Source organism: Mytilus californianus, unplaced genomic scaffold (assembly GCF_021869535.1).
Source record: "Mytilus californianus isolate M0D057914Y unplaced genomic scaffold, xbMytCali1.0.p SCAF_2, whole genome shotgun sequence".
Lineage (NCBI taxonomy): Eukaryota > Metazoa > Mollusca > Bivalvia > Mytilida > Mytilidae > Mytilus > Mytilus californianus.
Window position 1 is genome coordinate 35,234,677 of NW_026262668.1, and position 23,382 is coordinate 35,258,058.

A 23,382-nucleotide genomic window follows, 5' to 3' on the forward strand; every position below is an offset into this window, starting at 1 on the left:
ATTTAATATAATTTCTGGTAATGAGTCAGAGCTTATGACCGGAAGTTGCTTGTGAATCAATGAAAACATGGAATGTTAATTTTGACAGTTGTGAAGAAAATGATGTACCCTTGTAATTTATTTGAAAGTAGTCAATCGCAATGAAGACAATAGTTTAACCAAACAATTAACAATGCCATCGTCAGGTCTGTCAATTAACGAAGCGGACATTGTCCGATTAATATTGGAGTTTCTCCAAAACCGCGAACTCAACATCTCTATGTTGTCGGTCGAGAGAGAAACGGGGATTGTGAATGGAATTTTCTCAGATGACATGTTATTTCTTCGTCAGCTTATCCTAGATGGTCAGTGGGATGATGTCATTGAATTCATTCAACCTCTTGGTTCCATCGATGGTTTTGATTTGCAGAAAGTTCAGTACATTGTCATGAAACATAAATATCTAGAGTTGCTTTGTATAAAATCCGAACCAAGTGCATTTCAAAATTATGAACTGACAGTAGATGAAGTTGTTAAATGTCTTAATAATCTTGAAAGTCTTTGTCCTTCAAAGGAAGAATATAATGTTTTATGTTTGTTATTGACTGTTCCAAAACTATCTGATCATTCTGAATATACCAACTGGAATCCAAGTAATGCTAGAGTGAAATGCTTTAATGACATTTGCCCTTTTATTGAGAAATTCTTAACTTCTGAAAAGAAAAAGACTCTTGCTGAAAATGACCGCCTAATGCAGTTGATTCTGAAAGGGATGCTGTATGAATCATGTGTTGAGTTTTGTCAGACCCAAGCTACGAGTACCAGTAATGAGGGAAATGAGGAATTAGAGTTGTCATTTCCTTCTGTATTCAGTAATTCAGGATTTAGTGATGCTGACTTAAGTTTATTATCTTGGTTACAGTATATACCATCAGAAACATTTTCTTGCCCGTTTGAACAGAAACCTTTGAAGGTTGATGTGGATCCATTAGTGAAGCCATCACTAGAAGCTTCATGGTCAGAACAAATTTTAGTAACTCCAATTAAACCAAAAATGTTTCCTCATTCTGCTGTGCCAACCTCACGACCAAGGTCTGCTGACTTCATGACCAGATCATTAAACCCTCAGTTTGATGGTCTTGCTTTTGGACTTTTAAAGAGCAGACCTATTGGTATGACGCAATCAATCAACACACCCAATTCGCTGTCTCGATCAATTACTCCAGGCTTTGGTCTAGATGGGGCTAAGAAAAACCCAATGTTAATGTCAATCGACAGACTTTTTTCACAAGGGGAAGTGTTAAACACAGAGGCATCAATAAGTGTGTCTGAAGAACCTAGATCACCTTTATTAAAGTCAAGCAATGCTTACACTGCTAAGAAAATCTCTATTGAACCTACAGGTAGAAAAACACCACCAAAAATTGAAACACCTCCAATGTCTCAAGCTAAACGGAAAAGTTTGACAGGTGATTCACAGTCACCACGGTCTCAATCCCCAGCTAGGACAGTTTCTACAAAGGAAAACATCAGTGATGTCTCAGCTAGCACAGAACTTTTACATGAATACCAAAAACAAAAGCAAAAATTAAAGGAAAAGCTTGAGAAACAGGACATGGAGAGAGAAAAAGTGCAGAGAGAATTGATGGAGATAATGAGAAGACAAGATGAAATTGTGATTCAGAGTCAAGAAAGGCCATTTCAAACACAGGGTAAGGAATAGTAACAATTGATTTTCAAAGTGTGTATATTGACAGGTTGAACATTAAATAAAAATAAAATTGTACATGTACAATGTACATGTAGGTGCATGTGCATTAACCCAATCTTTTGTTTTGGTAACACTTTCTATTATGGGAGCATTTTTTGAAATTTTACAAAAACAAAATTGTAGCTTTCTGGTCCAAGTACAATGTAAGATGTTTGCAATGTGAACAGTATTTTAAATATCTATGAAGGACTAGTACAATTTTTATGGCCCCGCCACAAAGTGGTCTGGTCATATAGTTTTACCTTTATTCGTCAATCTGTCATTCCATCATTCCACAATAAACAGTTCTACAGACTTTTTCTCTAAACTCCTACACATACATAACATATTGAGCTGATTTTGAGTATGTGAGTCTTTTATGATGAGTTACAGATCAAGTTTACGTTTGGTTCGGCTCCGCTTATTTTTGCTGAAATTACGGGGTTTGGACTTTGAAAATTTCGTGAAAATATTAATTAAAAAGATTTTTTTCTTAACGAAATCTCATATACATGTAGAGCTGAATTTTAGTTATGTGAGACTACTATGATGAGTTACAGATTGAGTGTATGTTTGGTTTTGCTCCACTGATTTGTGCTGAAATTACGGGCTTTGGACTTTGAAAATTTCGTGAAAATAATACTTATTTTCCTCCTCAAATTTTCATACTAAAAAATGTCTTCAAGCTTTTTTGGCAAGCAGGGCTATTTGTGTCTTTCAGACACATCTAGTTTTTCTTGCAGCCTCCCCCGCCCCCATTATAGTTGTTTTTCAATGGAGCCTGTACAAAGTATTTTTTGTATGTACACATGAATGGTACCTGCAGTATTTTACATGTAAGCTATTTTGTGTATTTGTATGTTGTCTGTTGACTTGTACATTTCTTTACTATTTGAATTCTCAACACAAAATGATGTCTTTGAGATGTACAATGTATAACTTTTCTTACTTCATATTCTGCATATTGTGATACAATGTCTATATATACATGTGAGGTAAGATAATAACACATGTGTTTCCGCTAACATTCTGAAAAATATTAAGGTCAGTTGGTAGGCAAAAAATTTTATTTTTCTAAAAGATTTTAATCATGTTAATTGAGGAAATAGTCTGAATTTTATTGTGACTTAATAGTGCTTGTTAAAAATGAGCATTGGTAGCTAATGTTAGCGGAAACACAGGTATTTATTTTCTACCTAAATTATATACATGTTAGAATATATGCTTCATCTTTCTTTAAAAGTTTTTAAAAATATTATAATAGTATTTTTTTTCTTCAATCTACATGTACATATACATTTGTATTAGTTACACGTAGTTTGAAATTTCACAGAGCTTTTTGTGTTTATAAGTTTACCTTTATTAATTTGAATTGTATTGTTGTAATTTATAAATGTTTTAAATTTCATTGCTCACTTTCCTCCCCAAAGAGATTTTCCAGATCTGACCTCCATGACCTCACTGATTGATTGTTGTTAATACTTATTGTCCAATGGCAAATATTTCAATTAAGTAAGGATGCGAACAAGCTAACAATGTACATATGTTTTATTTGTCTGATCTGCAATGTAAAACAACAGAATAATCAATAAGAAACAAGTAATTTTTTTCTGTCACTGGAAAGCAAGAAAGTATTTTTACTTACATTTTTGTAATTTTGTATCCATATCATGGATATTTTTCAAAATGTTTTAGATCACACCCATTGCTATCTTATGTTAATGCTGAATATATATATATATATCATGTATATGAATGAAATATTTGCCACTTGATGCTAAGCTAGCAACAATCAATAACATTCTGCTGATATGGTGATAATCCTTTATACTCTTACATACATGACAGAATCTATCCTTTATACTCTTACATACATGACAGAATCTATCCTTTATACTCTTACAGACATGACAGCAGTGTTCCAGCTTGAATCTCAGGGCAGAAGGGTGCTAGTTGTCTGAAAGGGCACTTTAGCGTTATAACCCAGATTTTAAGGGCAATGTTGGACAGTGTAAAATTACCTTGAATATTGCTAGGCTCAGCTGGAGAACATTAGTTGTATTTAAACCATATTCAGAAATTAATGTGTTCTTGATGTTGGTTCCAGTAAGAATTTTTTTTCATCAAATTATCATACCATGAAGCAAAGCATATCATTTTGATGTTAATCTAAACAAACTTGTACATTTGGTATGGAAAATAATAATCAGAAATTTCAATGTTTTATAACTTATACCAAAATAAACAAGTACTTTTGGAAGATGGAGTTATACATGCAAAATTGAATGTTGAATGTAATTAAATTATCTACATTTAAATTACTTGTTCAAACATATAGTATATATGTTATTGAGAGTTATTTATTATCATTTGAATTGTTACAAAAAAGTATTTTTAAGTGCACACCAAAGTGCTCCTCAGTAAGGAGTTTTATAAATATAACAGGTGAGACAGGAGATGATCATATTTTATATTGATGCAATAATATATTGCAGAAGGTATAAACAGTTACCTTTTTCTCCATCATTGTTAAAAATAAATTTGTTGAGTGCTCCTATGTCAGGAGGATTATAAAATACAAGAAGTATTAAAAACAGGAAGTGAATCTTGTTATGTTCAAAGTACAAATTTCTTTGATTCCTCTTTAAATTTCATACTCATGGTTATGAAACAAAACATTTTTTACCAATCAAGTCAAAACTATGTTTTCCTTTAAAATTGTTTAAGATTTTATTTTTTATGTTATGCCTACTGAAATAAATTTTTTCAGGTGTACATGCTGTACATAAACATTAGGGTGCTATAAACAGTTTCGTATAAAAACTAGGGGTTATTCCCCGACTAAAAATAACCATGGAGGGAAATCCCTTTTTATTCATATAATTGGTGAAAAAGTATCATGTTTTTTGTATTTGATTGTAAAAATTAGTTAATTAGCTTTCAATTTAAACAGGTTGAATGATTAAAATAATTTTAAAAATTAGATTAAATATTCATGTTTTGAGGGGAGACAACACTGTAAACATCCTGTTTTTTTGGCAGTGAAAATTGAAAACTTATTTGCAGCCACTGTAGCTCTTTTCGAAGCAGGAAACCGTACCCTGAAACAAGATTTTTATTAAAGGCCAGGTAAAAACCTATGAATTTCATACAGTTTTGATTATGGGAAATGTGCCTGTATCATGTTTACATGGGTATGCACATGACCTGATTTCAGGTTTTTTATGTTCAGATTAGGCAACTTTTTCCCAATTTTCTCTGGATAGAACTTTTTTACTATATTAAAAGTACAGTATATTTTTATTTCAATATAAACTAGAGAAAATTCTGATTCCAGTAATATCTAGTTTTATACAAGTATCTTTATTAACCATTCCACCACTAAGGGTCACTTAGGCATGGTCCCTTAAAATATGACGTCATAGAAAAAAACTGTTGATTGCACCCTTAAAGGGTCAAACATATAATATAGTGAGGTTTTAGCATAGAAATGTGTTACTGAATGGAGTAAAACAATTCTGAAAAATATCAAATAGCATGCATACATTAATTTAAAAGCATCAGTTTGGTATATTTAATGCAAATATTACAGATTTGTACATAGCAACCAGATATAAGAAAACCAGACTGTGTGCAAATTTTGGAGTTTTTTCATCTTTTTGCGACGTCATAATATTTTTATTCATTCTCTCATATAATTGGAACCAAAAGTTGCACATGAAAAGTGTAGATTTTTTCTACTTTGACCTTTACTACTGATCAGTGTAACATACATTTTTATTCATTATATTATATATTTGGTACTTTTTATAGTCAAATAGCTACAAGTGCCGTTCCTAAGAAATACACTATTTCAATATTTTTCTCAACTCAGCTACAACTTAGTTCATATAATACTAGGGACAAAATCTGTTTAAAGTAACTTTATTTATGTTTATTTCATAGTTTTTATTCTATTTATTCAATAGAAACCCAATTTTATGATTTTTTTTTTTGTATAACTGATGAAAATGTGATACAGGAAATGTTTGGAATATGCCAGTTTAACTATTTGCCACTGGCCAATATGCCAATACTATGCGACATGAAAAATGAGCTGTAGTTTCACTATTGATGGTCGGAATCCTTAAAGTAAGACATCATTTTAATCGATATAATGTACAGATTCAGAAAAGTAGAGAATTTTTTATATATCGCATACAAAGTTTTGCTTAAGGGTGCTATAAACAGTTTCGTATAAAAAACTAGGGGTTATTCCCCGACTAAAAATAACCATGGAGGGAAATCCCTTTTTATTCATATAATTGGTGAAAAAGGATCATGTTTTTTGTATTTGATTGTAAAAATTAGTTAATTAGCTTTCAATTTAAACAGGTTGAATGATTAAAATAATTTTAAAAATTAGATTAAATATTCATGTTTTGAGGGGAGACAACACTGTAAACATCCTGTTTTTTTGGCAGTGAAAATTGAAAACTTATTTGCAGCCACTGTAGCTCTTTTCGAAGCAGGAAACCGTACCCTGAAACAAGATTTTTATTAAAGGCCAGGTAAAAACCTATGAATTTCATACAGTTTTGATTATGGGAAATGTGCCTGTATCATGTTTACATGGGTATGCACATGACCTGATTTCAGGTTTTTTTATGTTCAGATTAGGCAACTTTTTCCCAATTTTCTCTGGATAGAACTTTTTTACTATATTAAAAGTACAGTATATTTTTATTTCAATATAAACTAGAGAAAATTCTGATTCCAGTAATATCTAGTTTTATACAAGTATCTTTATTAACCATTCCACCACTAAGGGTCACTTAGGCATGGTCCCTTAAAATATGACGTCATAGAAAAAAACTGTTGATTGCACCCTTACAAATGGATAACATGTGGACATTTCATTCTGTATTAAATATCTAGTATTTGTTCAATTATCTTAAATCCACTAATTAGCAGTAAACAATCATTAACAAAGGTGATAAAACTGCCAAAGCACTAGGTATTTAACTTAATCCCATTGTCAGTTAAATAGTGTTACACAATCGGGTAACAATTTTACCGGAAACGCCGGTAGGCATGAAATTTGGAAATTTTATTTTTTTGAAAAGGCAGAGGGGGGCATTCTTTTACTTGGGAGGGCAGAAGGGCGGGGGTAAGGGCACCAAGGGCGGGCCGCCCTTCTATTTAGGGCAGGCGGGAACACTGCTGACATAATCTATCCTTTATCATGTTTATACTCTTAGACATGACAGAATCTATGCTCATGGGTATTATCTATCATGTCTATGATTGTAGTGATTTTAGTTTAAACGTATTAAAATTAATTTATACCTAAATAAGTTTTTTCGATATAAAGCAAAATGTACATGTATAATAAAGATAATACATTGTATCAACCTACATGTATGTTTCGATTTTAGAATATTATGTACAATTTTACACAAGCAAAATATGCCCTTTGAAATGAATGCTTCATCTGTTTATTGGAGAATGTCTTTTCTGATTTATTTATTACACTGTAAATTCAGAAATTATTGGGAGGTTTTTATTAATGCGAATTGTGCGACTGGGTGAGAATCGCAATAAAAAATGCTCAAATTTTTGTTCTGTTTTAAACATGTTAAAAAATCACACAATAATTTCTGAATTTACAGTACATGTAGTTTACTACAGCTCACATGAAATTTTTTATTACCAACCGTCCCGGATTGGGCTTGACAGAGAGTTGGAAAATTTCTAAGATGGTCCATTGTGTTCACCATATATAGTGGACAGGTGGACATACCATTTCTTTAATTTATACTATAGATCTTCTGAACCTTGAAAAAAAATAACTTAAGCTTTAGAATTCAATATGGTTACAAATTCTCAGGTTAATTTAGAGTTGGCTGGTCATAATGGGCAAATGAAATTGACAAAGTCCACATGAGCTTTAGTGTAATTATGTTTTTTGTAATGTGTAATATTATTTATAGATGTTGTATATTTTTTTTTTTTATTCAGATGATTTCGATTTAGATACGCCACAACAAATGGCACTGGGAAATGGCCCAGTATCAGCACCAGTGACTCCTTATTCCCATGAAGGTTACAATATCTTGGAAACACCGCAATTCACTCCCTTTATAACACCAACGCATCATAAGACACCCCTCCCTGGACCCCCTATTTTTGATTTAACAAATAATATTTCTGATAGTGAAACAGACAGCACATTCATTGAGAATGACAAAAACAATTTAGTGGCTAATACAAGTAAAACAGTAAAGGCTTTGGTTAATCAGGAGGTGAAAGATAACTTGAATAAAGACAGCTCAAGGGGAAATAACTCTACTCTGGACCAAAACAGCATTGTTGAAAATTCAGATCAGCAAACTGATATGACAAATAAAAGAAATAAGTCCATATCTTACAGTATACCAACAGAAAAATCTGATTTGAATAAGATTGGTAAGTGGAATGTATAAACTAACACACAAACTATACTTGTAAAATATAACTAATGATTGTTTCAAGAAGGATATTATAAGGAAAATTTACTTGGCTGTCCAACCTATAATTTTATAGACCAGAACATGTACCGGATATACAATGTATGCTTGTATAAAAAAATTAAATGTATTACTTTATCTCAGACGACTGAACATTTTATTTTTCAAAACTCTCAAAAGTGCATTTAATGTTAAAATCAGAGGCATATTATGTTGTATCTATGTAAAAATTGTAGTCTGAATTCTGAAAGAATATATAATATGAATTGATTTTGTTTGTGTTCTTAAAACGGTCTGGTAAAAATACATGTAGAATCTCAGTTGGTAAATACAGTAATCACAAGCAACTTCGACTGCATTTATGGACAGAAAGTGTGTTACTGCATTTTATGTCAAATTCTGAAAAAAATGATTAATTTTTGCATGAGTAGGCTCAAGTGCTACTTTACCAAGAAGGAGTGGACCAAAAACCAAGGGAAGTGTTCAAACCACTGGCACAGTTTGTCGTTCAAAACTGCCAGGAACCAAAAAACCTGGTCTTAGTCCAGGGCCTACATGTAGCACTCCAAAATGCAGTCCAAGCAAATCTAGTCCAGGACCTAGCACTCCAAAGAGCAGCCCAAGCAAATCTAAGACATCACCAACAAGACCAAATTCACTGAAAGTTCCAAGTAAATTAGACAGAACTAAAACAGGGTCTTCTCCCCTTGGAAGCAGAGGTATTCTGCATGATGCATGTATCATGCATTTCCTCTGGGTCAAAACTAAAGAAAATTATTAACCTGCTTACAAACTGAGGGCTTTTATGTTGATTTGCATGAAAACATTCTTTTTGTGTTCACTGTTTTGGTTATATTTCCTTTTGCATTATTTTTTTTTTTTTTCATTTTCGATATGTTTAAAAATATTATTCTTTGTTTATGCTTTCAAATGATTTCAGGAAAACATAACAAAGTTCCTAGTGAAAAATGATATGAATTCATCAGCTGTAGAAATGATTTTATCTAATGAAGTTATTTTTTTGTCGGAAAACAACAATTGGCCTTCTTAGTTCAGTCTGGTTTAATCTGTTACCAAAGGACAAAAAAAGAGAGCTCAAAACTATATACTTTTTAAATTGTATCCATGGGATACATTATTCATAAAGTGGCAACTCATCAAGAAAGTAGTTTTAAATTTTCTTGATATCTTGTGGCACATAATGCAATTTTGCTGGTGCTATGGTACATGTATGTCACACAACAGTCAATTATCAAAAATACTAGAATAGAAATGGCTGACCCAAAATTTGGGGTAGCTAAATATGTTGAGTTCATAAAATAGTATTTAATGCAGTAGACTGTTAATTAATATGTTGGAAAATATGAAAAAGAAGATTTTTTCCTCAGAAATTTTGAATGTTAAATTTGAATAAGTCAAAAATAAAAAAATATAAAACTGAAGATTATATCCTATATGCAAATTAAAAATTTGTTAAGAAAACAGAGAAAGAATTTGCTGCACCAAGTCTTGGTCAGACATTTCCATGTTTTCCGTAAGGAGAATTCTCTGATATCCCAACACTCATGCCATTCCTACAGGTTATTGTATGTCAGTGGCTCTTCCATAAAGTGTATTGTAGGATTATACTTGAGCAAGTGCTTCTGAATTCTGTCTATTCTCGTTAGAGGTTATAATGGGACATCAACAAGTTAAAAAAATATATCACACTAGTAAAAAATTAACTTTATTGTCAATTTTAGAGATTTATTCTTTTTAATTTGCGATGTTCAAAGTAGAAATTCACCCATTTGTATTTTGGGAGCTTGAAAATTTTTATTTTGTGGAAACACATCTAAAAGTAAAATCATATAGTTAGTCATTTTGGAAATGGTATAAATATTAAAAGGTTCTATTTTATTATTCAATAACTTCTAAACATTTGCTTTCATAATAGCAAATCACATTTACTGGAAATTTCCCTTAGGAATGCATTTATGATATTGACTGAGTATTGTGTACTAACTATTCTTTTATTTATTAACTGAGTTCATCACTATACGACTATACTTATTGTCTTGGTGTGAATTGGAATTAAAGCGCTTTCCTTTTCCTGAATAATTAATATATCTTCCATGCAAAGCCTATAAAATCTACAGTTTATATATGCATGTATTTTTATAGACACAACAAGAAGTTTTCTTTACTGGTTAATATTAGAGAAAAAGGTGTTTTTATTGTATTGAAATTTTATTTTTTTAATAAATTGAAGAATTTTAATATACAAATAAAAAAAATACATAGTCAATATTGATAATAACCAATTATGAGATACTTGTTTAATTATTGAATTTAAATATAAATATCACTATTAAAACATCAACATTGGAATACTTTTTAACTTGTTAATAATTATACCTTATCTTTCATGAAATATATCATAAAAAGCAGTAGATTATCTCCCTTCTTGAACTATACAAAAGGAGGTATTTTAAGTCTAAAATTGTCAAAAGCAAAAAAAAAAAATATTCCCTCACTCTATAGAAGATTCATTATCACCTTCCATGTGCTGTCTTTCAGTTCTCTATGAAATGTTTCATATATATGAATGTTATGTGTGCTCTTTAGAAACCAAGGCTCATAGAGACAGTCCAACAACAGTGCAACATAGAGCAAGCCCAAAACCAAGTCCAGAACAAGTCACATCTAGTCCAAGAAGGCAACCAAAACAGGTATATTATAATGAAAAGGCATTATCAATGCAATGTCTGAACTGATTTCTTAGTAGACTAAAAGAAACAGTAATTTTTAACTGATTCCCTTGTAAGCTAGAAACTAGCCTCAACTGAAGTCAATTATCAGAAAATACAAAAATAACTTTGATAATGAATGTTTTCTAAGATATAAAAGAACCCCAAAACATCCATCTTTTTCCATAGAGATAGTTAACTAATTATATCCACCTGTAAGCAAGACTTACTTTACTTAGTCCTCTTCATTCATTGTGGAACATAGGGCTGCCACAGTCGCTTTCCATATCTTACTCTGTTTTGGGCTGTTCTGACTGTTTGCTATGCTCCAGGTATATCCGATCTTCTCCAGCTCCTTCAGCCTTGATCTTCTCTAGCCGTGAAATGGTCTTCCATGTCTCCGATGTCCTTGAGGGTTCCATTCTAAAGCCTGTCTAGTGATGGTTTCAACAGGTTTCCTCAAGGTGTGGCCAATCCATGGCCATGTTCTGCTATTTAGGTATAATTTGCTGGTTCCTAGGTGGTACGTTCCCATAAGGTTTTATTACTTATTGTTTTTGGCCACCAAAATTTACAAATTTGTTGCAGGCATTTGTTGATGAAAACCTGGGTTTTCTGTTGTACTCCAGCTGTAAGTCTCCTGGGGTTTCAGCTCCGTAAAACAGGATTGATTTTACATTGGTGTTGAAGATGCGAATTTTGGTGTTTTCTAAACAGGCTTCATCATAGCAAAGGCTTTTGGAGCTTTACTAATTCTTGATTTGATGTCTGCATCTGTCCCACTAGTTTTATCCACAATACTTCCTAAGTAACAAGATGGATAGTTAAATGTTTGAATTAACGGCAGATTTTTTATGATGTATAATCATTCTTGCATGACATGACTTATTTCAGATTGAAAACAAAAGCAACAAACCAAGATTTGTACCAGTGGCCAGTCTAGAAGATGCTCAAGCTATTAGAACCGTTACCTTTCATCCTGCAGGGAACTTGTTTGCTGTTGGTTCAAACTCCAAAATACTCAGAATATGTGAATTTCCTGATGTATCTAACCTAAGGTTTGATTTAGTTTGTTAAGTTTTATGGGGGGTAAAGTTGCATGAAATCAAAATCCTTATGATACTGACTTGATATCTATCTTTTCCAAGGTTTATCAATACCTTTTATAGTTCAAACAAAATAATGGAGTGAAGTGATCATTCTTAAGATCTTATCAAGCCAATGTCATGCAATTCATTTATGATATGTTATCCTTAGATATTTAAGTTACAATATAATGTGTTTTTGGATTACAAATGTACCATACTTTTCAAGCAAACTTTTTTTTATTAAAGTTTACATAGTATGAATCTGCTTTAAAATTGTGTTCTAGTAGGAGTGTACAATATTGAATAAAGGAAGATAACTCCAACTCAAATTTATAATTTGCCTAGCTAAATACAATTCAGTATTTTATTTTAAATACCTGAACATTGCAAAATGAATGCAATCTTTACCCTTCAGTACTCAAGTTTTTCACCATTATTTGATTGCTACAAGGAATGACAAGCAGTGATATATGTCATCATATTCACAATTTGGTTAACAGAAAAATATAAGCATATTGATACATTTTGTTAGACGAAAACATCAAAATATCTATCCATGAGAAATTCTAGGTACATTAGTAGTGCTGGAATAGTTTACCTATGGCATCATTGTTTTTTAAAAATATATATGACCTAAAATGGTATTTTAGAAATTCAGTAAATTTGACTTATTTGCTACAAATGGATAGGTTTTGATTGACACAATTTGGGCACAAGTTACTTCTCTTTGTTGCCATGTCATGATTAATGGAGGTCAAAGTTTGCAAATTCCTTCATAAATCAGCCATATTCAACTTGTTATACTGACCTCTACACCTTAAAAATATGTTGTTTTTTTTAATAATTTTAATTTCTTGTAGCCTTTCTTAATTCATCCCTAGAATCTAGTAGGAACTTATATCAGATTTGTGTGTATTGCATATTTCAATTTGATTAGTCTAGTAAGAAAATCAACTTTTTATCCCTCCAAAATGGCAGCCAAGGGAAATAACTCAAACTCAAATAATATCATTCGAAACCTATCTATAGGTCATTACAATTGTTGATGGAATTCTAGGTATTCAGTAATCAGTTCTTCAGCAGGGGCTTTAATTCATTAGATAGATAGCTTTTGATTTATTCTCAATCAATAAATACTGTAACTTTTCCAAGAATCTAAGGTTTAAATTCCCCAAGACAAAGTTGACCTTTGAGTTTTGGCCTTTCTTTTTCAAATTACTGTGGATTTATTATTATTCATGGAATACCAATTTTCGTGGATTTCGTGGGTATCTGTGAACCACAAATTGGAATTTTTCAACAGAATATATATTTTCTATATGCAGATATCCACGAAAATACAATTTTTCCTCAATCCTGTAAAAATTGATACCGACGAAAATTAAGGACTCCACAGTATTGCTAGCAGTATTACATTTTATCAAACAAATGTATTTATGCATCTGTCCATGTCCTAAATTTTAGCTCTGCATGTTGTTGTTGATGGTTCATGGAGGAAAAAAAACATTGAAAATGATTGACTTTGTCGTGCAAGTATCATAAACTCAATCTTTTTCTAAGAAAGCACAGCACAAGTGACAATGTTTTCTTTTTCAAATTATGAGATTTTTCTTGAGTACCTGCAGTATCACCTCAAAGATAACAGAGGGTCTGGATGCGCAAAGGGGGGGGGGGGGGGGGGGGTCCTTCATTTCTGTATTTTAAAAAAAAAATGTTTAGGTCATTTTTCTCTATTCTTTATAGTTTTTCCCCATTAGTCTTTTCTTTATATTTTAACACCCTATTATTCTCTATTCACATTTTTTTTGCCCTATTTTTTCTCTATTCTTTATTTTTTTTGCCCATTATTCTGCATTTTTTACCCATTATTCTCTATTCTGTAAACCCTATCCATCCCTCATAACAATATTTGGATATCTTTAATTTCAGTGAGAACTGTATCGTAGAAGATGCCAAAGTTGTTCACAGGAAGAACAAGCACCACAAAGGATCCATATACTGTTCAGCCTGGAGTCCTCTTGGAGATATGATAGCGAGTGGCTCTAATGATAAGACCATTAAAATGTTCAAGTTTGATGTAGATAACTGCACAGATGGTAATGACTAAATGTTTGTCAATACTGACTAATTTATGGTTTAAATAATTAGGAAATTATAAGCTTGATACAATTAAAAAACTGTATTTGCACTGATGATACAGGATTTTTCTAATATTGACTATATAAAGAAAATGGAGGTGACAAGATAAGAGCAATCATTTGTCTCTGTATTACAAAAATAGAAAAAATCTTTAATTCTATATAAAAAAAATCTAAATAAAATAGCACATATTTACTCATCCATTAAAACATTTATAATCAGGTCAATATTTATACAGATGATGACATTATTCAAACATCTTACAATTATTTTTGACAAGTTTTCTGACTAAGTTTATTTAATGAACTAAAAAATCCTGTATGGATTGAAAGGCAAGTTTAGAAGAAGCATCTCTCTATATATTTCAGGACCAGAAATGGAATTAACATGTCATGATGGCACTATCAGAGATTTAGTTTTCATGCAAGATACCATAAATAGATCATCATTACTGGTCAGTGGTGGTGCTGGTGATTGTAAAATCTATGTTACAGATTGTGAAACAGGAATGCCTGTCAGGGCAATGATGGGACATTCAGGTAAAAAGGGATTCAGAAATTTCCATCAAGATACAAATGATAAGTGCATAGCACATATTAATTATAATACAGATATTTTTTGTCTTTTCAAGAAGGAATGATTAGGCAACTTTTTTGGCTCCTTGAATTTGAAAATCAACAAAGTTTCATAAATCTGTTGAATATTATCCTTCAGATGTTCTTAAGAAATTAGATTGAAACGGGCGGTATATAGTGATAGGTCGTCCATATGTTTGTTTTTTATCCTTCTGTCCTTCATGGTATCTGCTACTGCTCCTGAACTGCTTGGACAGAATTTGTGAAACATTAACAGAATCTTACTCAATCATATACTTTTGCACCTCCTATTTCATTTCTTCTTCCTAATGAATAACGGCTTCTGTGGTCTCGTAGTAGCATGCTGGCCTCGCGTGTGGAAGGTCGTGGGTTCAATCCCCGGGCCAGGTCAAATCAAAAACTTTAAAATTGGTATCTGCTAATGACTCGCGTTAAGGAGTGAGAGCAATGACGGGTTGGCTTAGAGTCAGAATAATGTGTCAGGGTAGAATCACATGTCTTCCTGCTTATTGTTACCTTGTGAACTAGGTAGTTTAAATCCAGCTCAGAATTTTAGTTTAGTACAAATCTGGTACATTATATCACATTGACATGATCTCTTCCTGATTAGGTATTTAATTTGCTGCTGGACATTTAACAACTATTTATTATCATCAACATCTTTCCAATGATTTTTGGGTTTGCTTTGTCATGACATGTACTATAATTGTGACTGCATACTACAGTTCCCATCTGTATCCACTTCTGCTCCTAAACCTCTTATTTAAATTTAATGAAACTTCTCAGAATCCTCACCATATTATGCCATTGCGAACCTTGTAATCTTTTTTCAGAATTATTTAAGGGTTATCCCTCTGCAGATCATGGAGTTTGCTGTTGCTTATCTAGGGGTTACTAATTGTGTATCTTCAACTCCTGAAATCCCATATTAGAATTTATTAAAACGTTCTCATTATCTTATCAATATAATGCCATTTCCCATCTCCTATCTTGTTCTTTTATCAGAAATACTATTGGGGTTTCCCTAAGCAAACTTTGCCATTGCTTACATGGTAGCTTGGGGTATCATTTTGTGAGCTTTCCGTGCAGTAACTAAACTCTACTGTATCAATTTAATTAACACAATTATGAAAGACTTTTTTACTATTTAAAATGTACAAAAAGATATTTGACATTTAAAATAATAACTGAATTCAAGTCATGTCCTTCTAGACTTGAAAGGATATGATCTTTATATGATTTTTTGAAGGTATATAGTGCTTGGTGGCCACTGTTGTACAACTGAAAAAATATTTGGATTTAAGAATCTTTTTTTTCATTACTAGCCACTGAAATATGCTACCGGTATATGCAAATGAGAAGCATTATTGAAGATATTCCTTTTTCTATGGGAAATTGCTTTTCTACAATATATTATGAGGCACATAAAGATTTTGGGCTCTCTTGTGGTCATGTGATGTAAGATTTAGGCTTATTTCTGCATACATTTTCTTTTAATGCGGTTATTGTGTGTTTTGTTTTATTTTGTTGTATGTGACCTGCTTTTATTAGCAAGCTAAGCTCAAAAACTTTATGTAATTTAGGTATCCAATACATAGGCTGATTAAAGTAACATTTTGAAATAGAATTTTCAAATTAAATGATACCAACTGAGTATATATTGAAGTTTTCATTTTCACATTTTCATTCTAAATAATAATTTGTTAAAATGAATTATTATTGTAAGACCACAAATTATAAGTAAAGTTTACAAATATGTATTACGTAGCTCATCAAATGTTAAATATCAAAATAAACATAAAATTTCGTATTGTGACATATCAAGGGAGATAACTCAAAATAATCTTTTGTGCAAATTTTAAATAGGTTGGAGAATTCACTAACTATAAAATTTATAAGATAATGACTTGTTGCAATGTGACTCAATATTAATTTCAGTTAAAGAAAAATAGTTATCAGTTTGACAACAATTTTGAGGCCCTGCCCCCTAGGCCATTGTCCATTGACTTCGAATTAATTAGCTATTTTAAATGTTGTTTTCTGCTTAAGTTAGATTGATAGGAACTACTTGTGATAGATCAATGATATTTTGTATGAAGTTGCATTACTATCAGTACATATCAGTTTGACGACAATTATGAGGCCCTGCCCCCTAGGCCATGGTCCAGTGACTTTAAATTAATTAGCAATTTCAAATGTTGTTTTCTGCTTAAGTTAGATTGATAGGAACTACTGGTGATAGAGCAATGATATTTTGTGTGAAGTTGCAGTGCTATCAGTATATATCAGTTATAATGACTATTTTGAGGCCCTGCCCCCTAGGCCATGGTTCAGTGACTTTCAATTAATTAGCATTTTCAAAGATAAGTTTTCTGCTTACGTTAGTTTGATATAAACTATACTTGCGATAGATCAATGATATTTTCTACAAAGCTGCATTACTAACAGTACATATCAGTTTAACGACTATTTCAAGGCCCTGCCCCCTAGGTCATTGTCCAGTGACTTTCAGTCAATTTACTTTTTTCAATGTTAAGTTTTCTGATTAAGTTAGTTTGATAGGAACTACTTACAATAGACAATATTTTCTATAAAGTTACATATGTAAGTTTAAAAAGTAGCATCTCCTTTAGGCTGTCTTTCATATAAGTCCATCTTGTCCTGTATTAAAATGAAACCACAGCTCTATAAATGTGTTCTTAAAAAAAATTATCTGTCTTGAAAAAGTTTATGTGAAGTTATTTACTTTTTGACTGTGTAGACATTGTTTTTAAGCCAGACTCAAATTTAAGTATAACTCCATGCACACTAACAGAGCTTAGGTGTTTTTGTGTTTATATTAAACTCCTTCCTCAGTAAACTAGAATACATATTTCACCAGAAACTTCTATTTTTACTTTGCAGGTCATGTTTATTCATTACATACAACAGGAGGCTGCATGTTTGTCAGTGGGTCACAAGACAAGACTGCCAGATTCTGGGACCTAAGAGCTTCAACAGCTATTACAGTTGTACCTAGTGCTACAGGTAATATTAGACAAAACTAATAACAAAAAGCTACTGTTGTTATATAAAATGTCAAAATCAATAGATTGATTATCTAGGTAACCATACTGATTTAAAGTTTTTTTCTAAGGGCTATTCCATTAAAATGTATGTGGGAGGGTAGGAAGGGAAGTTTAATTATTAAATATGGGTCATGGGTCTTTTTTCGGTATGAATCTATTTCCATTATGCAAAATTATCTAAAAAATGGTTATTGGTTGTAGGGATATTTTGAAAGTCCCTTCCTACCCTCCCACATACATTTTAATGGAATAGCCCTAAATCATAATCATACCTTTTAAAGAAATTAAACTATGTTATTTAAAATATACACAATGTTTTATTTTCATTATTTATCAAGATACTTGCATTGGAAGCTTGCTACACTGAAATTTAAAAAATGTGAATCTTTGCTGCATATTGATAAAAAAAATTGTTAAAATTCATGTTCATACAAAATCTAAAGTTCTTTGCTATTACCGACTTTTAGAGTGTTTTGCATATGTACAGTACAAATTTCGCGAAAGGCTTCCCAAACTCCGAACACCAAGTTTTTTCTTGGTGTGACACCAGGAAACACCGACATCCCTCCCTAAATTCTCGGAGAAATTTGGGAGTATTCCCTCCGACTTCCGCGTAAATTCGCTACCTTTTGTTTATTGTATTAACGACATCTCTCCCAGTCCGTTGTGACGAGGTGTCACACCAGGTAATTAATTGCCCTAATCCTTCTGATCTATACCGGCACGCGACAGTCAAGGTATGCGAGATTACTTATGTAATTAAACAATTGTATTTCCTGTCTATTGATAATCAGGTTATATTTCTGATTGCTTGAAACAAATAAAAGATTTAAAAGCAAAACGTTGTTGTTAATTCTTTCAATTACACTGTACATTTAAAAATAGTTTTATTAAAAAAAAACTATATTTGATTTTTACCTCGTTTTTTTTCTGGTCAGTAAATTAAAATTTCATTTACAAAAGAGATATACATGTGTAAAAATAAACGGAGACTTACGCTGAATAAATGTGGGCAGTTTAAAGGAAAATTACATGTCTCAAAGTTTTGTATACAAGTAAAAAAGAAAATATTATTCACTATTCGTTATGCTAATAAGTCCACGCCATTTTCATTTTACGATTACATAATTGCTTGAAACAAATTAAAGATTTAAAAGCAGAATATTGTTGTTAATTCTTTCAATTGCATTAAAGTTTTATAACAAAAACTATACTTGATTTTGACCTTGTTTAAGTTCATCGGTAAATTATTTTATTTACGAAAAGAGACATACTTGCGTAAAAATAAACGGAAACTAACGCTGAATATAAAAGTGAGCAGTTTAAAGAAAATTATGTGTCTCAAAATTTGTATATGCAAGTAAAAAAGAAAATACTATTCACCATTCGTTATGCTTAATAAGTCTACGGCATTTTCTCTTTACGATTTGTTGGCATTACTTTAGGATAAATAATTACATTTCGGCTACAACAGGAATACTTCTATAGCTGCATCAACTCCTCGTTGCATAATATTCATTTACGCACAATGAATGTAAACTTGTGTGTTGTATAAAGGACAGTGATTTTTAAATTTTTTAAAAGAAATTAATTGCCGTGGGAAGACGATACGCATCTCAGTGATCAACAGTCCGTGGTTGAACTTTGAACTTGACTTCTCTCACAATATTGAATGCTAAAAATAGTGACATCAATTTTGTCCACGAGATTTTTATTTGGTGGGAAATATTATCACGTAACGGTAAACTCAGGTGACCTTTCTGGCTGACCGTGGGAAAATTCATTCGGGGTTTAAAAAATTTGCTTTGGAATGATTGACATTTGTATGCCTTAAGATTGAGGCTCTAGAAGGTCCTTTTACAATTGATTAACCGGAATCTAAAATATAATCCTTTTCTGAATAAACGAACACCAGCCTTTTAATTTTACGTTTCTCATTCAACACAGGACATAAACCTGGACATTATTTAAACGTCCATGGTCAACAATATACATAAATGGTAGATGGAAACAGGATGCATGTCGTTCAGTTCCTGTTGGGCGTTGGTAGAGATCCTCTGTGAAAATGTGTAGATCGTAAAAATCCGATCCACATTTTTTTCACATATTTCTTTCTTGTAGAACACGATATAATTTCATTTACATATTCTATAGTATTAATTGTTGAAATACTTCTTTTTTTTATTTCGCCAAGGACTTTTAACGAGCAATAAAATAAGGATTGCGCCCATCCAATTTTATTTTAAATAATAAAGGATCAATAACAGATCATAACAGAGATAAACAACACATGATTTTTTTTTCTTCATATAATTAAATTAGGTTGTGATTATTGTGTTGTGTCTGGGCGGGGAATGTCTCTCAGTGTTGTGTTTTTATGAATATAGGGCACATTGCATACAAAACGTTTTCCCTTCGTTCAACAGAGTTGTCACTTTACAGTTTCTTTTCTGAGTTCAAATATTTCAAGTCGGTAATCTACCGAGGTAGTGAAACATAATATTTTACATTGCAAAATAAATTGAAAGTAACAGAGTTCACTTGTTGATCTGATAAATTAACTCTTGGGTTTAGATTGGACAGATTACCGTAAAAACATCATTTTGACCGGACTATAATAAAAATACAAAATAAGTGTTTTATTCGTATTTTTATAATGTACGTTTTATTTCAAATGACAATGACATTGGGCAAATACATACAAGAATAATTATCTTATTTTGAATGAAAATGTCACATTTTTATCTGTCAACGAAAGGAAATTTTAATACCGTGTTTTAAAGCACACAGGTGCAATCAAGATCGATAAAATGTACAAAGGTAATAAATCTGGCTAATCCGATTATGTTGTCACGCGTCATTAATTTTCAGTACATCCGATGGGCAATAAACCAATTAACAGCCACGCGGTGTTGGGAGAGAATCTTTGGAGGAAATTGGGAGTATAATCCGTGATTCGCGGTGTGACACCGCTACACTCCGAAATCCGTGATTAGAGTTCGCGATTACAAACTCTCTGTGCTTACTGTATATAGTCATTAGCATAATACATATTCACAAATATACATATTTTCAACAATAACATCATATGGAAATTTTGTTTTTATTTCTAATAATTTTCATTGTATTTTGGCATTCCTGAATTTCTTTGATCTAGCTGCATATGTATATAAATAATTGGCATGTTTCATGGTATACAGCCAGGAAAGAATAAATTGAAGTCTGAACTCAATGAATTTATTCGCATGGGTTTCTTGTGATTTTATAATTAAAAGTGTACTTGCTAAAACAGTACAAACATTGAAAAGATCAGTTTTCATTGTTTGCAGGGGAGATAATTTTTTTACACTAGATTTTCTACTGGACTTAGACAAAATATTTTTGTTTTCAGGAAGTGCATTTGCATCAGTTTGTATAGATCCCTCTGGACGTCTGCTATCTTCTGGACACGAAGATGGCAGTATAATGCTGTATGATATTAGAGGCTCCAGAGGGATACAGAACTTTAAACCACATAAAGGGGAATGTCGATCAGCAAGATTTTCGATGAATGCATACTACCTTTTGTCTACTTCATATGATCAAAAGGTTGTCTTGACAGATTTGCATGGTAAGTTATACTACCTTTTGTCTACTTCATATGATCAAAAGGTTGTCTTGACAGATTTGCATGGTAAGTTATACTACCTTTTGTCTACTTCATATGATCAAAAGGTTGTTTTGACAGATTTGCATTGTAAGTTATACTACCTTTTGTCTACTTTGTACTATCAAAAGGTTGTCTTGACAGATTAGCATGGTAAGTAATACTACCTTTTGTCTACTTTGTATGATCAAAAGGTTGTCTTGACAGATTTGCATTGTAAGTTTCTGTGTTATAAAATCGAAAACAAACTGACAATTCCATGTCAAAAATGAAAGAACAACAAAAAGACAACAGTACACATAACACAACATAGAAAACTAAAGACTGAGTATTAAATACCAAAAAACCGGGGGTGATCTGAATCAACGAAGACAAAAAATAAAAACTTGATAAAGAATAGGTGTTGTTCATAAGGATCAAGACTCAGACTTAAAAATAGGAAAATAGTACTGTAAAATTCTCACAGTTGCAAACAGGTCAAGAATCCAAGGTTGTAATTTTCTTGATCCAATTTAATGTCAACCAACCAAAAATGGAAAGCAAATTACATTCTTTAATCAAGACGAGAAATTAAAAATATGTGAAAATTGCTGAAAAAATGTAATGAATGAGTGAATGATCGATTTTACATCTGATGTCTTATATCCCATGCATATTCATGAAGCTATAATATTCAAAAAGCATTGATTTTAAATGTAGTCTCTGTAAAAGCAATACTTGCACATTAAATTAATGTTTTTTTTGCCCATGCGTAGCAGAGGGGGCATTAAGTTTTACCCTTATTTGTCTGTCCAGTACGTCCAGTCATCTGTACGTCCCAAAATTGGTTTCCGTTTTCTAACTTTAGTTTGCCCCAACCAAATGATATGAAACTTATACACAATGCCTATTACCACAAAACACAGATCAAGTTTGAATTTTGGTGGCATCACTTTTACCTTTCTAGAGTTATGCCCCTTTACAAATGGAAAAATTGCTGAATTTTTTCGTTTCCGTTCTCTTACTTAAGTTTGCCTCAACCAAATGTTATGAAACTTATACACAATGCTCATTACCACAAAACTTAGATCAAGTACGAATTTGGGTATCTGTGTCCCATTTACTACAAAAAGTAATATTTGCACATGTTTGTTTTAGGTGACTTATTAAAGCCTTTACCAAGTGTAGTTGTAGCAGAACATCAAGATAAGGCGCTGCAGTGCAGATGGCATCCCTCTCAACTAGCATTTGTTACAACAGGTGCTGATAAAACTGCAGTATGTTGGGGTCTTCCAGTAGTCTAAAGTAAAACCAACAACCAATATATATATCTGTTCAGGCCTTTGTCTTTCTTTTATTGTTATGCTTAGTAATACACAAGTGTACTGTATTTATAAGAAAGAGGATTGATTAGTTTTAATGTGTTTGTGGCGACATGATCGTGTTGGTAAAGATCTGATCTAATGTAACATGTAATATATTTATTTATTGAATTTTTTGTCTATTTATTAATTTATTTATTAGTATAGATTCATAGTGAGTATTGTGTTCATTTGTTCATAACTCTTTATCTGCAACTTCTCCTAAACCAATACCTGGATTTCTATGAAACTTTCAAAAAGTCACTGATGCCTGGCATTGTGTACTACAGATTTTTTTTCTGTGAAGATTTTTGGACTTTCCCATAGCTATATATCAAATTTATCTCAAATGAGAAAGTGTGGGTATAAATTAAAACTCTTCACAGACTATTTCTAGTTTGTTAACTTTATAAGTATTTTCATTCAATTTTTTAAATTTTGTTGTTCATTAAACATACATTTGATAGCGAATGCAAAATTTTCCTTGATAAGTTATTTATTATACGACCGCAAAAAAATTTTGTGGTCGTATATTGGTATGACGTTGGCGTCGTCGTCG

The 23,382-nt window shown here is 31.8% G+C and overlaps 1 protein-coding gene across 2 annotated transcripts; it reads left to right on the forward strand.

Moving 5' to 3' along the window:
* Nucleotides 1-49: 49 nt before the first annotated feature.
* On the forward strand, nucleotides 50-22,955 carry LOC127729770 (WD repeat-containing protein 47-like). Of its 2 annotated transcripts, XM_052237641.1 has the most exons (10): nucleotides 50-1,691; nucleotides 7,730-8,176; nucleotides 8,649-8,936; nucleotides 10,825-10,928; nucleotides 11,841-12,004; nucleotides 13,964-14,130; nucleotides 14,542-14,712; nucleotides 17,674-17,796; nucleotides 21,229-21,447; nucleotides 22,621-22,955. In XM_052237641.1, exons 1-10 carry the CDS (start codon nucleotides 173-175, stop codon nucleotides 22,764-22,766), a joined length of 3,348 nt encoding a protein of 1,115 aa, XP_052093601.1. In that variant the 5' UTR covers nucleotides 50-172; the 3' UTR covers nucleotides 22,767-22,955. The 2 variants fall into 2 exon arrangements, with proteins under 2 accessions (XP_052093601.1, XP_052093602.1); XM_052237642.1 differs by lacking the exon at nucleotides 8,649-8,936.
* The last annotated feature ends 427 nt before the right edge of the window (nucleotides 22,956-23,382 follow it).

Coding starts and splice junctions, on each gene's coding strand:
- LOC127729770 (XM_052237641.1), top strand. CDS start 173: ATGCCATCGTCAGGTCTGTCAATTAACGAAGCGGACATTGTCCGATTA. Junction 17,797..21,228: donor AGTTGTACCTAGTGCTACAG/GTAATATTAGAC, acceptor TTTTGTTTTCAG/GAAGTGCATTTGCATCAGTT. Junction 21,448..22,620: donor TGTCTTGACAGATTTGCATG/GTAAGTTATACT, acceptor TGTTTGTTTTAG/GTGACTTATTAAAGCCTTTA.